This window comes from Excalfactoria chinensis, unplaced genomic scaffold (genome assembly GCF_039878825.1).
Source record: "Excalfactoria chinensis isolate bCotChi1 unplaced genomic scaffold, bCotChi1.hap2 Scaffold_81, whole genome shotgun sequence".
In the NCBI taxonomy this organism is placed as follows: Eukaryota; Metazoa; Chordata; class Aves; order Galliformes; family Phasianidae; genus Excalfactoria; species Excalfactoria chinensis.
In genome coordinates this window covers 413394-428282 of record NW_027315714.1, presented here as the reverse complement: position 1 = coordinate 428282, position 14889 = coordinate 413394, and the positions used below count along the sequence as shown (strand labels likewise).

Genomic DNA, 14889 nt, shown 5'->3' with positions numbered 1-14889 from the left:
CATAATGAACCAGGCTCCCTGTGAACCTTAACATAATAAAGGACATGCAGTGATTCTGTCTGTCCTCCTTCTTGTGAGACATTTCTGGAACTGTCGGGGTCGGATGTTCTCGGAAACCCACAGTCCAGCAGGAAGCACACAGCTGTTCATCAAACTCTGCAGTGGCTTCAGCCTGTAACAGCTGACAGGCCATCCCTGGGCTCCTGGCTGGGGTCTGTGCTTTCTGGCTCACATCTGCCAGTGCCTCTGAGAGGCCAGCAGCAGCAGCTGGTTTGCACGTTGGTATTCAGGTCCCCTCTTGCTCATTCCCTGTGAGACCCTGCACAGGACAAGTTCTTGGATGTGGGTTATAATGTCAGACGTTTCTAAGCTTCCTTCAGGGCTTCTTCCACTTCGTACACAGAGGTGGTCACTGCCTGCAGGATGGTCTGTGGAACAGAAATTGTGCACAAAGCTCTGATAGGTTCTACAGGAGCCATTCTGGAGCATAACCTGGTAGGTAGAAAGCTGTACTAATGAGATGACTTACACAGCAGGTTAGGAGAAGCCTGAAGAACGCAGGTGAGAGACTGAGGGGTGGGAAGAGGAGCCTACATGCCCTGCTCATAAGCATCCGCACCAGCCAAGGTGACCCACCATTACCACTGCTGAAACACACCCGCCACTGCCTCAGTCTGTTCACATCCACTCTTTGGTCTCCAGTAGCATTCAGCAAGCATTGTTGAATGTCAACAAGTGCAACCTTTTCCTGCTTGTGAGAATTCTATGGCACAACTTTCCTTCATGTGCACTTCCATGTCAAAAGTCATTCTGTCAGACTGCCCCTCTGCTGACATCTGTCACACGGCTGCAACACATAATGGGATGTTGATGGAAGGGTTCAACTCTACAGACACATCTCCAACATCCGCCTCTGATCTTATGGCCTAGATAACAAAAGAGGGGGTATTACTTTTGAAGCTGATCATATCTGAGTTATCAGTTGGATGACCTGAGAGGTCATTTCTAACCTAAATGATGCCGTGATGGGGAGATTGCTGCAGGGGAGGCTGTTGTCTGAGAAGCCTGAGAACTCAGACCACGTCACATTTCACTCGTTCAGTGTCTGACTGTTACAAAAGCCTGAGTATTTCTTTTTAGATGTCATCAATACAACCAAGGGGTTTTCCTAATAAGAACTTTTCACGTGAAATTGCTATCAAGTGTCATCCACCTGCTTTGCATTGATCTCAAAGACAGTCTGTACCGCACCTCAGTCAAGATTCCTCAGTGATGGCGATACGGGCAATTGGTTGGTTCTTTCCAAAAGAACCCCAGAGTAGGGGCAATTTCACATTACATTTAAGTGCAGTGAATGAGGCAGCACTGATCAGCTCTGACAAATACTGCGCAGAGCAGAAGCAGCCCAAAGGAAGCTCTTCCAGCTGGCTGCTCTCTGGGCAATTTCCAAAGTAAACATTCACGTGTTCTTCTCAGAGATGACCCACAGCAGCTCTCCTGTTTATGGGAAATGCCCCGTGAAAGCTGTGACCAGCTGGCTGTTCTGCCAGATGAAGCACTTCAAATTGGCATATCATGTTTCCTTGTAGAATCCTTGAGTTGTTTGCAGTTCTAAGCAATTTATCAGTTCTCTATTCTTTCTTTCCTTTCATGCAGATAAAACAAGACTCACTTTCTTTGAAGCCATGACAGGAGGTTGGGTCATCACAGGAACAAAACCCGTAGGACACCTTTGTTCTGCTGGAGCTCAGCCACACAGCCCAGTGACTTCAGAACCTACTCAGGTACCTTCAGCCAATTTTCACCCCCAGCCTTGGATTCCGTGCCTGCGTGTCCTAATGGCAAACTGTCCTCATGGACAGAAGCAGCACTACTGCCATCTCAGACATGCAATGCATATTTCTGGATGAAACATGGGGACTTCTGCTCTTGGTTATGTAAAAACAGCAGAAAATATATGACACATCTCCTGACGTGACTTAAGTGGTCTTGTCCCACCCTAATGATGCCAAGATTCCATAGTTCTATGGTGTTGTGATTTCATGGTTCTGTGATTCCACCACTCACTGATTCTATGAGTCTGTCATTCCATGGTTCAGGTAATCCAGGATTTTGAGATTCCATGATTCTATAAGTTTTGGTCTTTGTCTTTTGCAGCAATAAATGAGGAGGGAACACATCAGCCATAGCCAAGTTCTGTTATTCACTCCTGAGCTCCTGCTTGACAACAAAGGCACTGAGTGAACACTGCCAACCTCCCTGTGTCTAAGTGTCCTTGTCACTCAACTGTCCCCACAGCCCACACAGAATTATAGAATGGCCTGGGTTGAAAGGACCACAATGATCATCTAGTTTCAATCCCCTTGCTTAGTGCAGGGTCACCAACCACCAGACCAGGCTCCCAATGCTCCATTATGTCTCCGTACTGCCGTGATACACTCATGTCCCCATGATGTTCCTGTATCTTCATGTCCCCATATCCCTGGGACCCCTTGCCTTCCAAAAGCCTCCGTAATTTCCTCACTACCCATGTCCCTATTGCCCTCACACCTCCCACTGTCCACAAATGCTGTGTCACAGTTGCCCAAAGGTTCAGCCTCACACCTTGCAGCCTCACAGGACCAGACAGAACTCAGGGATGAGTCCTTGGACAATGCCTTGATATTAGGACAGTGTCATCTCTGGGTAGCCCTGGGGGTCAGAAGGGCCATGTGTGCTGAGTGCTGGGACCTGAGGGCTTTGGGCTCAGTGCCATCGTGATCCCAGCACTCAGTGTTCTTCCTCTGGTCCCTGCTTCCTCCTGTTTCATGGGGCCAAGGAAGGGGATGGCTGCATGCTGGGCTCAGTCCAAGTCAGGGGAGTCTGCCAAGCCCAGGGGCATCTGGGCAGTGGGAGGGGCTCTGGGAGGATAAATGCAGACCTTGCCTCCTGCAGCTTCACCCAGCTCCCAGAGCACAGAGGAAGATGAAGGCAGCTGTGCTCAGCCTCGTGATGCTCCTCGCTGCCCTGTGCTGCACAGTGGAAGCTCAGGTGAAGCATCCGTGGGGAATGTGGGCTGGGGCTGGAGGTGATTTGCCTTGGTGGTCCCCGATGCGAGCATCTCTCTCACGCTCTCTCCTACTCCTCTCCCCACAGCCAGTTCTGATATTGCCGAAGTCGGAAGTTGCTTTGGTAAGTGCTTGGGCAGCCACGCTGATTGTGCCCAAGGGTGGCCCTGCAGGGAGCTCTGCAGGAGCAGGTGGGGTCTGTCCCTGCCTGGCAGAGGTCACCCCTCTATTTGGCACATCCAAATTTCTTCCATTTGCACCCTACTCATCTATACTCTGGGTTCCCCAAATCCCTTCTCTTGTCGGTTCCTAATGTCCTCTCTTTGAGATCCTTGTTCCTCTCTGTTTGGTCCCCCCAGCTCTTTTGGCACAGCTATTCCCCTCCTTTGGGCCCCCCAAGCCCCTACCCTCTTGCTATGCCCAATCCTGCTCCATGGGCAGAGGCGCACACAGACCTTGGCAGCCATGGGGGTGGGGGCTTCCCTGGGACCAACCAGGCAGCTTGGATGGGGTCACCCTGTGATCCCCCAGATTCAAATTCCCTCATGGCTGCCCCACGGCTCTTCTTCCACAGGAACCGTCACCTGTTGTTTTTGCCCTTCCTGGACCGGTGAGTTGGGTGACCCTGGGGCGGGGGTGGGGCTGGGATTTCTTGCTGTTCTCAGTTCCCCTGGGGCTTGTGGACACCCCTGCAGCCCCAAGGTTGCTGTTGGGCTCCCTCCAGATGTGTGAGGGCACTGGGCAGGGGAAGGAGGCAATGGGGGGCTGTTGGGGCTGAGCTGGCTACAGGACCATGCCTTGGCCATGCTGTTCTAGTGCCCACAATGGGTGCCTGCACCTTCAGGGTGTCCCAGTGTGTCTTATTGCCCCCATTGTGTTCCATTCTCTCCATACCCTTGGTGTGTCACTAACAGGACACACTCACCGAGGAACTGCTCAGCCAGACAAATGAGAATCCCCCACGTGTGAAACGCGCAGCCTTAGATCTACATGTCTAGGTGAGCAGCACGGGGATGCCTACAACACCACAGAGCACTTGGGGGACCCTGTGCATCAGGGGCTGGAAATTGATGGTATGGAGGGGACTCTCCATGGCCTCTTCCAGGGAGATTCGGGCACTGTCACCTCCAGCCCTTCCCTTGCGCTCTATGGGGCTGTGCAGAGGAACTGATCTGGAGGGGGCAGGCTCAGGGTGCTCTATGGTTGGCCCAGAGTCACCATGCAGGTGGGAAAGGACCTGTGGCTTCTGTCCCCTGGGGACCCACATCCTCAGGGCTCTCTTGGCTCTTGGCTGCTGTCAGTCCTCTTGCCCTAAGTCCTTGGGGACAAACCCTGCAGGGACAAGGCTCCTCCTTGCCGATGATGCTCTCTGACATCCTCTGATGACCATTGCTGCCCTCTGATGACCATTGCTGCCCTCTGATGACCAGCGTTGCCCTCTGATGACTAATGAAGACCATGATGATCAATGACACCCTCTGATGATCAATAAATCCCTCAGCAAAGCTACACACTGTGTGTCTGTGTCCTTGTTCTCATGCTCAGCACGGACTGCCTGGATCTCTCCCTGCCTGCCAGTGATCACCTCAAAATGCTGGGAAGCTTCCCCAGCTCCATGCCATGCGCACCGTTTCCTGCACCCTTGTGGGCTTCCCCACCCTCTCTCATCATCTGCTCTAAAGTCCTAAAGGATGGAGCTCGTTGGGCGATTTGGGAGCTATTTGGGCCAAGCAGCCCCAATATCCTCCCTCTGCTCTCTCTTAGCTCCTCCATACAATTCCTCCCAAACCTGTTACACTTTGATTGACCTATGCATGGACACAGTGTGACTATGTCACCCTCCTTTTACGCCCTCTCTTACTGCAGCCACTTGTCCCTCCTTTGGATCAGCTTTAGTCCTCTTGCATCAGTGCCCCATCACCCAGAACAAGGTCTACACATCCCCTCCCATGGACACCTCCAATCTCCCGATGACCAATGAAGCCCCCTGTTGGCCAGTGACACCCTCTCTTGATCAGTGATCACTAGGAAGAGGGGAGTGAGCAGATGAGCGTGTGCTATTCAGGCACCTCCTGGATTAAAACACAACACCCACAGAGGTTCTGCTCTTCCATCTTGAGCTCTGGATGCAGCAGAGGCACAGAGACAAGGCTTGAACATCCTCCAGCAGCGTGAGATCACTGCAGGCTAAGCCAATGGCCCTGTGGCTTACGTTGGTATCCCTGCTCAGCTGGGATGGGTCGCGCACACCTGGCTGGGCAGTGACTCCTGCCATCAGCTCTGCCTGCACTAGGGCCAAAATTCCTATGTAGCTCATCAGCACCACCAGAATGCCCATGTAACACAACAGCAGTCCCGAGAACAAGTGACAGACATCCTGCAAGTCTGTAGAATCATGAAATCATAGCATAACCTGAACCTGAACAGTTAATGAGGATCATTAACTGCCACTCCTGGTTCCGTGCAGGACCACTCAAAGCTCAAATCATACCTCTGACAGCGTGTTCCCAGTGCTTTTTCAACTCAGCAGCTTGGTAGGCATGGCCTCCAGCAGGCTTCTCTTGGTAACAAAGTGGGTGAACTTGTCTCAGCAGAGAGAGGGAGGGGATCTGCCCTTCTGCTCTGTGCTGGCGAGGCTTCCCCAGCAGCACTGTGTTCAGATGTGGAGTCCTCAGAGCAGGAGAGACATGGGGCTGTTAGAGTGCGTCCAGAGGAGGGCCATAAATAGGAACCCAGGGATGAAACACCTCTGCTGTGTGGACAGGCTGAGAGCTGGGGCTGTGCAGCCTGGAGAAGAGAATCATAGAATCATAGAATCATAGAATTACTCTGGTTGGAAAAGACCTTGAAGATCATCAAGTCCAACCGCAGCCTAACCAGTAGCCTATCTCTTAAAAAACAACCACAAAACAATACCACAACAACAAACCTCTGCTAAATCATATCCCTGAGTACCACATCCAAGCGGCTCTTAAACACATCCAGGGATGGCGATTCAACCACCTCCTTGGGGAGCCCATTCCAGTACCTAACCACCCTTTCTGCAAAGAAGTTCTTTCTAATATCCAACCTAAACTTGCCCTGGCGCAACTTGAGGCCATTTCCCCTCGTCCTGTCACTTGTCACCAGTGAGAAGAGACCTGCCCCACTCTCACTGTAAGAACCTTTCAGGTACTGGAAGACAGCAATAAGGTCTCCCCTCAGCCTCCTCTTCCTCAGACTAAACAGCCCCAGCTTCCTTAGTCTCTCCTCATAGGGCTGATTCTCCAAGCCCTTAACAAGCCTCGTTGCCCTTCTCTGGACCTGCTCCAGTACCTCCATGTCCTTCTTGTGCTGAGGTGCCCAAAACTGGACACAGTACTCGAGGTGAGGCCTCACCAATGCTGAGTACAGGGGCAGGATGACTTCCTTAGTCCTGCTCACCACACCATTCCTGATACAAGCCAGGATGCCATTGGCTTTCTTGGCCACCTGGGCACACTGCTGGCTCATATTCAGCCCACTGTCCATCAGCACACCAAGGTCCCTTTCCGTCTGGGAGCTTTCCAGCCACACCTCCCCAAGCCTGTAGGATTGCCTGGGGTTGTTATGACCAAAATGCAGGACCCGACACTTGGCCCTGTTGAAACTCATTCCATTAACCTTGGCCCATCGATCAAGTCTATCCAGGTCTCTCTGTAGTGCCCTTCTCCCCTCAGGCAGATCAACACTCCCTCCCAGCTTAGTGTCGTCTGCGAACTTACTGAGGGTGCACTCAATCCCCTCATCCAAATCATCAATGAAGATGTTAAACAGAAGCGGCCCAAGCACCGAGCCCTGGGGGACGCCACTTGTGACCGGCCGCCAACTGGATTCCACTCCATTGACCACAACTCTCTGGGCCCGGCCATCCAACCAGTTCTTCACCCAGCGGAGCGTGCACCCATCCAAACCACGGGCAGCCAGCTTCTCTACCAGAATGTTATGGGGGACAGTGTCAAAGGCCTTACTGAAGTCCAGGTAGACCACGTCGACAGCCTTTCCCTCATCTACTAAGCGGGTCACCTTGTCATAGAATGAAATCAGGTTAGTCAGGCAGGATCTACCATTCATAAACCCATGCTGACTAGGCCCGATCCCATGGCTGACCTTTAGTTCGTCCATGATGATACCTGAGATTATCCTTTCCATAACCTTCCCAGGCACCGAGGTGAGACTGATGGGCCTGTAGCTGCCAGGATCATCTTTCCGGCCCTTTTTGAAGATAGGCGTCACATTTGCCAGTCTCCAATCCACCGGGACATCCCCAGTCAGCCAAGACTGCTGAAAAATTATGGACAGTGGTTTGGCGACCACATCCGCCAACTCCCTCAGAACTCTAGGGTGCAACCCATCCGGCCCCATGGACTTATAAACATTCAGCTTTCTAAGTAGATCCAGGACCATCTCATCACGGATCACGCAAGGCTCTTTTGGTTCCCCCTTCCCGTCTACCAGTGTAGGGGGCTGCGTTCCCAGGGAGTTACAAGCATAACTATTGAAGACCGAGGCAAAGAAGGTATTAAGTACCTCAGCCTTGTCCCGATCCTCAGTGACCAAGTTGCCCTCAGAATCCAACAAGGGATGGGGATTTTCCTTAGCCTTCCTCTTGGTATTGATGTGTGATGGGTGAGGGTGACCTGAGAGTGTCCTTTCAATATCTAAAGGGGGGCTGATAGAAGGAAGAGGCCAGACTCTTTAGCGGGGTCTGTAGGGATAGGAAAAAGGTAAAGAGCCCTGACCAATACCTTCGAGGAGCAGACATTCTCCCTCCGCACAGCCTTTACAGATATAAGCCCTGGAGATAAAAACTCCACTTTCTGGGCTGTCTGTAATTCATTAGCAACGAACCAGCCTAGAAGATTTTAACTGCCTGCAGAGTGGGCTACCTGAAACATCTCTGAAATCCCAGCTGACTACAAGACAAGACACAGTAAGCTCTGGAGATAAATTCCACACAAGTTTACCTTTTAGCAGAACATTACTATTATTTCTACTGGCTGGGAGAAGCATAACTCATGTGCAAAGGTGAAAGCATTACGTAGGAATAAACAGAACCCATGAAGCAGAGCTTGGAAATGAGGAATGTGAGCATTGTGTTATTTCTCTCAGGAAAAGCAAAGCTGGGTGACACATCAGAGAAAAGCACAAAGGTGCACCAAGACAGGGCTAGAGGCATCTGACTGATGGAAATCAATCCTGTACAGCACTGAAATGAGACAAATATCTGCTCTCGTACAAAATTGATCAAATCAGAGATGCCCCTAAATGAAATAAATAAATAAATAAATAAATAAATAAATAAATAAATAATAAGGTGTTGATGTTCCATCATCCAAAATCTGGGAATAAAACTCTTTTAACTCCAATGTGCTGTCACAGAGTGTTATTCCTTTATTCCCTGGACACTTGACAAGCAAGCGTGCTCTCTCAAAGTTCATGTTCCACATTTGAACTGTTCAGACATCCATAACCAGTACATGGGCATACATATTCATTCTTTTCCAATGAATTATTTATCTATGCCGATGTCCTTCTGGGCATGCTCAGTTGCATCTGTGAGGTCGTATGTTCATTTACTTAATCCCCATTTTTCCATCCTCAGCCTCATCACAGAGGCTTTTGGCTGACCCTCGGCTGCTTTTCCCCAGTTTGGTGGATTTCCATTGCTTGGGATGCAACAATGAGCAACTTTCCACCTTGGTGCACTATAATCCAAAACAATAGATGAGAAATCTGAGGGAGAAGTCCTTGCACCTGGTGGGCACAAAGATAAAAGCGAACTATTATGACTCCAGTGTGTCTTGTGAAGCAGAATTGGTGAGAAAAACAAGGCTGTTCACACATCAAGCTATGTTGGAAGTTTCAGAACTAGCACTCATTGATTCCTTTTGCAAAGGACATCATCCCAGTAGGCACCTCAGACACCTGTGTGGGTTCAGCTTCAGACTAAGGACAAGAAGGACATGAACCAAAACGTGCAGGTAATATTACCGTACAAAGCGTGGCCAGCAGGAGCCACCGGAAATGAGCAAAAGCCATCCTGCCTCACCTGCTGTGCTGCCCGTGTGGGCAAACACTAAAGCACCCTTCACAATGCTGCCAAAAGTCTGTGGCACCATGTTCCATGGCGACCATGGTTTGGGCTTCTGCTCCAAATAAATAGATATTCTTAAATGTTTACAAGCAATTCAGTGCTACTGCTGTCACTCTCACTGTTGCTATGTCTATCACTATCACTATCACTATCACTATCACTAGCACTAGCACTAGCACTATCACAGTACTCCTACGATGCCATCAATATAATGCCATTGTTCCTGAGACAGCATGCAGCTGCAACAAGCACCAGCTACGGGCATAGCTCCTCGCCTGGACATCTCCCATGACAAAGAAAAACACATGCTAACCTAATTACTGCCGCAGTGTGAAGACGCCTGCTGCTGCAGTTGTGTCCCACCTGTGAATGCCTGCAGGCACAACTAGAGCCAGCAATTATATGTGCTCCAAACAGATCTGAAAATACCTTTGTCTGTAGGGACTGAAGCAATTAGTGCTCCAAATGAGTCATTGATAAGTTCTTCATACCTGCTATGAGCAAGGATACCCAATATTTTCATTAGCCCAAGTCATGCTTATTTTGCATATATTTATCTTGCCTTATTCGGGGTATTTTTGAGGTGTGTTTTGGGTGTGTTTTTTTGTTTTGTTTTGTTTTGGTGTTTGGTTATTTTTGTTTGTTCTGTTCTTTTTGTGTGTGTATGTTGTTTTTTTTCTTCCCCTCATGAATCCACTTATGGATCTGTCTTCACACTGATACAGACTGGTTAGCTTAGCAAATAGGGGTCAGTATATGAATTTAAGGACCAACATCTTTGTTTAGCAAAAGGAATCAATGAGTGCTAGTTCTGAAACTTCCATTTCAGGATAGCTTGATGTGTGAACGGCCTTGTTTTTCTCACCAATTCTGCTTCACAAGACACACTGGAGCCTGAGACTGAGGATGGAAAAATGGGGATTAAGCGAATGTACAACCACCTTAGATGCAACTGAGCATGCCCAGAAGGACATTAGCATATATGAATGCACTGTGGTTTTGTGATTTCTGTTGTCAGTATCCCACATCACAACTTCATGCAGAGCAGTGCCCATCAAAGAGTTCAGGTTCTGGTTCCCTATTACCTCCCTTTGGGGCAGTTTGGGTTCTTGGAGAGGAGAGGCAGCTTCTCCAGAAGGCTTGGCATGAGGAGGAGGTGGGCTGATACTGTGCCCCCCCGTCACAGACTGATATCCTGGGATAACCCCATGACTGAATGAGTTCTTGGAAAAGAATGAATATGTGTGCCCATGTATCTACATCTGAACTGCTCAAATGCAGAACCTTAACTCTGAGAAGGTGTGTTTGATTTTCAAGTTGCCCACTCTGTGTCAGAGGAATAAAGAAATGATGTTTTCTAACACTGTATTGCACTTAGAATTTTCTTCATGAATTTTGGATGACAGTGACCTTTGGATGAAGGGGAAAGCCCCTCAGGAGGACTACAAAGATGCCATGAGGCTGCACAGGGAGGAAGTCAGAAGGATCAAAGGCCAGCTGGAGCTTATAATAAAAAGTTCTTTTATAAGTAAGTCAGCAACAAAAAGACTAAGGAGAATCTCCATCCTTTTTTTTGGATGCGAGGGGAAAGAGTGACAAAGGAAGCGGGAAAGGTTGAGGTACTTGCTGCCTTCTTTGCCTCAGTCTGTAGTAGTATGGCCAGTTTATCCCATGGTGCCCAGCCCCCTGAGCTGGAAGGCAGAGATTGGGAGCAGAATGAAGCCCTCATTATCTAAGAAGAAATGGTTAGTGACCACCTACACCAGCTAGACACACACAGGTCTCAGATCCCAAGCTGAGATCCACCCAATAGTAGTGAGGGAGATGGTAGATGTGCTCGCCAAGATGCTTTTCACCATTTATCAGCAGTCCTGGCAAAAAGGAGAGGTCCCAGTTGACTAACAAATGTGATGTCCATCAACAAGTAGGGTCAGGTGAAGGATCCAGTATAGGCCTGTCAGCCTGACCTCGTTGCCAAGAAGGTTATAGAGCAGATAATTCTGAGTGTAGTAGCACAGCACGTAGGGGACAACCAAGTGACTGGGACCAGTCAACATGAGATTATGAAAGGCGAGTCCTGCTTTACTAACCTGATGTCTGATCGTGACAAGGTGACCAACTTGGTGGTTGAGGGGAAAGCTGTTGCTGTTGGCCTCTAAACTTTAATAAAGCTTTTGACACTGTTCCCCACAGTGTTCACCTGGAGAAACTGTCTGCCTGTGGCTTGGATGTGTGTGTGCTTCTCTGGTGAAAACCTGGGTAGGTAGCTGTGACCAAAGACCCGTGGTGAATGGAGTTATCCAGCTGGAGGCCATTCAGGACTGATATTCCCCAGGTTTCAGTGCTGGGGCCATTTCTCTTTACTATTTTCATCAGTGTTCCTCAGGGGTTGGTGTTGGAGCCTGTCCTGTGTAGTACCTTTCTTGATGACCTGGATGAGGGGACTGAGTGCACCCTCAGTGAGTTTGCAGATGGCAGCAAACTGTGAGAAAGCGTTGGTCTGCCTGGGGGTTGAAACATCCTGCACAGGGATATGGATTGCTGGGCTGAAGCCAATGGGAAGCTAATTCAATAAGGCCAAATGCTGAATCCTGCCATTTGGCAACAACAACCCAAGGCAGCACTGCATGCCTGGGGCAGAATGGGTGGAAGATTGCATGAAAGCAAAGGACTGGGGGTGTTGGTTGATACTCAGCTGAATGTGAGCCAGCGGTGTGGCCACGAAGACCAATGGCATTCTGGCTTGTATCAGAAACTGTGTAGTCAACTGGGCTATGGAGAAGATGATTCCCCTGTGCTTGGCACTGGTGAGGCCACACCTTGAGTACTGTGTTCAGTTTTAGGCTCTTCACTATAAAAAAGACATTGTGGCTCTGGAGCGTGTTCAGAGAAGGACAACAAAGCGGGTGAGGGGTCTGGAGCACAAATCTTATGAGGAGCAGCTAAGGAAACGGGTTGATTAGACTGGAAAAGGGGTGGCTCGTGGGAGACCTTATCACTCTCTATAACAACCTGAAGGGAGTATGTGGCATGGTGGGCACTGGCCTCTTCTCCCACATAATTAGTGATAGGCATAGAGGGAATGGCCTCAAGTTGTTCTCAGGGAGGTTCATGAATCACAGAAAAGACCACTGAGAACGTATTTGATATTTGCTTTTTAGTAAGGAGCCATATGCAAACAACAAAAACACATCAGCTATTCAGCAGCAGGTGACAGAAAAAGCAGGACTAGAAAGCCCCCCTGTCACCCCAACTACTGTATAGCATTTTCCAGTATTCCTTCTAACAGACCAGCACCAGCATGTCTGACATCCCACAAATGTGGGAGCTGAATCAGAGCCTGGCAGACTGAGAAATGTGGCGCACACTGTGGCCAGATGTGCTTGTTGGCACTGCAGCTGGATTCTCAACATGTCAGTCAGGGACACCCAGACTGGTGAACTCACATGAAGGCGCAGGAGCTTTCCCTCTAGTCAGACTCCCACAGAGGATGTGCTTGTGTTCTTTTTCACAGGAGCGATACTGTCAGTAAGAAGAACTGGTCCTATAAGCTGCTTTAACACAGAGGCCTGTGCATCTGTAAGGACACCTCCAGTGTCATTTACTGCAAGAGGAACGTTCAACACCTGTGTCTAAGATCAAGGTTCAGATCCAAGCTTGCTCTGTGCTCAGTGGAGGAAGATGACCAACGGAGGTTCCCTCCCCCTTTGATGGTGACCCGAGTTGTGCCACTGCTGGCTTTCTGTAGGTGCACACCTCTCCCTTTTACCTGGGAAGGTAAAGCGCAGAGCAGGGGTTTCTATTCCTGTGCCTAATTTCTGGATGATTAAAGCAAGACGAGAGAAGTCCATACCAGCAGTGCCTACCCTAATGGTTGGGCTCCAGGGGAGAGATGCTCTCGTTTCTTCAAAGCAGTTCTCACCTGGCTGACCACTCTCCCCAGGGCACCTTGGACTTCCTTGTTCCGCAGACAGTAAATTATGGGGTTTAGCAGGGGAGTGAGGATCCCGTATAGCATGGAAACTATCCTGTCCTGGTGAGGTGAGTAGGTGGAGGAAGGCCGTACGTACGTGCAGATGGTGGTCCCATAGAAAAGGCTTACCACTGTCAAGTGAGCGCTGCACGTGGAAAAAGCTTTGTGGCTGCTCTCAGCAGAGTTCATGCACAGGACAGCAAAGAGGATGTGGATATATGAGATGAGAGTGACTGCAAAGGCGCTGCTTCCGAGGATCCCAGCAACTGTGAGAGTCACCAACTCCCGGCTGGCAGTGGGTGAGCAGGAGAGTGCCAGAACAGGGGGTATGTCACAGTAATACTGGTCAACCTTGTTAGAGTCGCAGAAAGAGAGTGTAAAAATCAGAGAGGTGTGTAACAGGGAATTAAAAAATCCAATTACCCAAGTGCCAATGGTGAGGTGAGCACACAGCTTCATACTCACAATGCTCATGTACCGCAGTGGGTGGCATATGGCAACGTAACGGTCGTATGCCATCACAGCCAAGAGAAAAATCTCGGTGCCTACAACATCAATGAGGAGGAAGAGCTGGAGCATGCAACCAGTGAATGAAATCACCTTGTTCCCCAACAGCAAGGCCTGCAACATCTTCGGCACAGTGATGGTGGGACATATGATATCCAGTAAGGATAAGTTGCCAAGGAAGAAGTACATGGGGTTGTGAAGGTGAGCATCTGTCCTAATGGCAATAAGGACTGTGATGTTGCCTGCCATGGTGGCCAAATAGATACCCAGAAGTAGCACAAAGAGAAGAAAACGCACCTCTGGAGCATCAGAAAGGCCTACAAGAATAAACTCAGATACTGTTGACGTGTTGACCCTCTGCATCTTATCTTTCCTTGTGGAAATTTCACAGATCTACCTGGAAAAATAAAAATAAAAATAACAGTCAAATTTTAATTTTCCTCCTTAACAAAGTGATGTTTTGGTCTGCTTTGCAGTTTAAAAACAATTCCAAGTTTGCATCACCTAGTGGAAAAGTAAATATCTAGAGATAGAGATGATAGAGATACAGATAATATTAAGTGTAAAGTGATGAATCAAAAAGCTTAACTTTTCTGAGATTGGAGATCATAAGAGTTGAAGACAAAGACATAACAGTATTAGCACTTTCAGGATCTAGCTGGGCGTTGTACTTCTGCCTTCAGAGGCCTCTAGGAAGACTCGGCGCATATTGCAACATTAAGCATAACTCGTAATAACTTATGCAGTCATTTTAGAGGGAGATTATGTGCAGCACGAGCACCTCCTTCCTTGATACCAAATTCACTGAAATGCCATAAGAAATGCTTAAGCAGGAATAAAAGTCTCGTGGTGTTTTAAATCACAGCATCACTTGGGAAGATGGGAATAGGATGGGGTTAGGATCATAAAGTCATCAGCAGCTGTAAAGCCTTCAGTTAGTCAGGTGGAATAGATTGGAAACCACATGGAAATACTCACTGCAGCAAGGGGTTTGTTACAGGTGATATACTGCGGTCTGCGCCTCCAGGAAACCTGCCTGTCCTTCTGTTCCTTTCTACATCCAGTTAGAAGATCTGTGTGTAGGAAAAATAATTCCACGGGAGACTTCAGAGCACCAATTTATTAAGGAAGAGCTGAGTCCTGATTTAGCAGAAAAAGAATTTTCTCACGTAGAGTCACAGATGGACTTGTATTGGAGAAGACCTTAAAAGACACATGAGCATCAGCCAGCACACCAGCCCAGATGC

The 14889-nt window shown here is 48.9% G+C and overlaps 1 protein-coding gene across 1 annotated transcript; it reads right to left on the bottom strand.

The window, feature by feature from the left end:
• Positions 1–365: 365 nt before the first annotated feature.
• On the bottom strand, positions 366–14005 carry LOC140265253 (olfactory receptor 5V1-like). The gene is made up of 2 exons (XM_072361164.1): positions 13085–14005; positions 366–428 (listed from the first exon to the last, which is right to left on the bottom strand). The coding sequence occupies exons 1-2, from the start codon at positions 14003–14005 to the stop codon at positions 366–368; spliced, it is 984 nt and encodes a 327-aa protein (XP_072217265.1).
• Between the last annotated feature and the right edge of the window lie 884 nt (positions 14006–14889).

Bases quoted from the DNA above. Each gene is read 5' to 3' on its own strand.
- LOC140265253 (XM_072361164.1), bottom strand. From the start codon at position 14,005: ATGCAGAGGGTCAACACGTCAACAGTATCTGAGTTTATTCTTGTAGGC. The intron at 429-13,084 runs GTGAGAACTGCT...TCTGTTCCACAG, and splicing joins TGGGGAGAGTGGTCAGCCAG to ACCATCCTGCAGGCAGTGAC.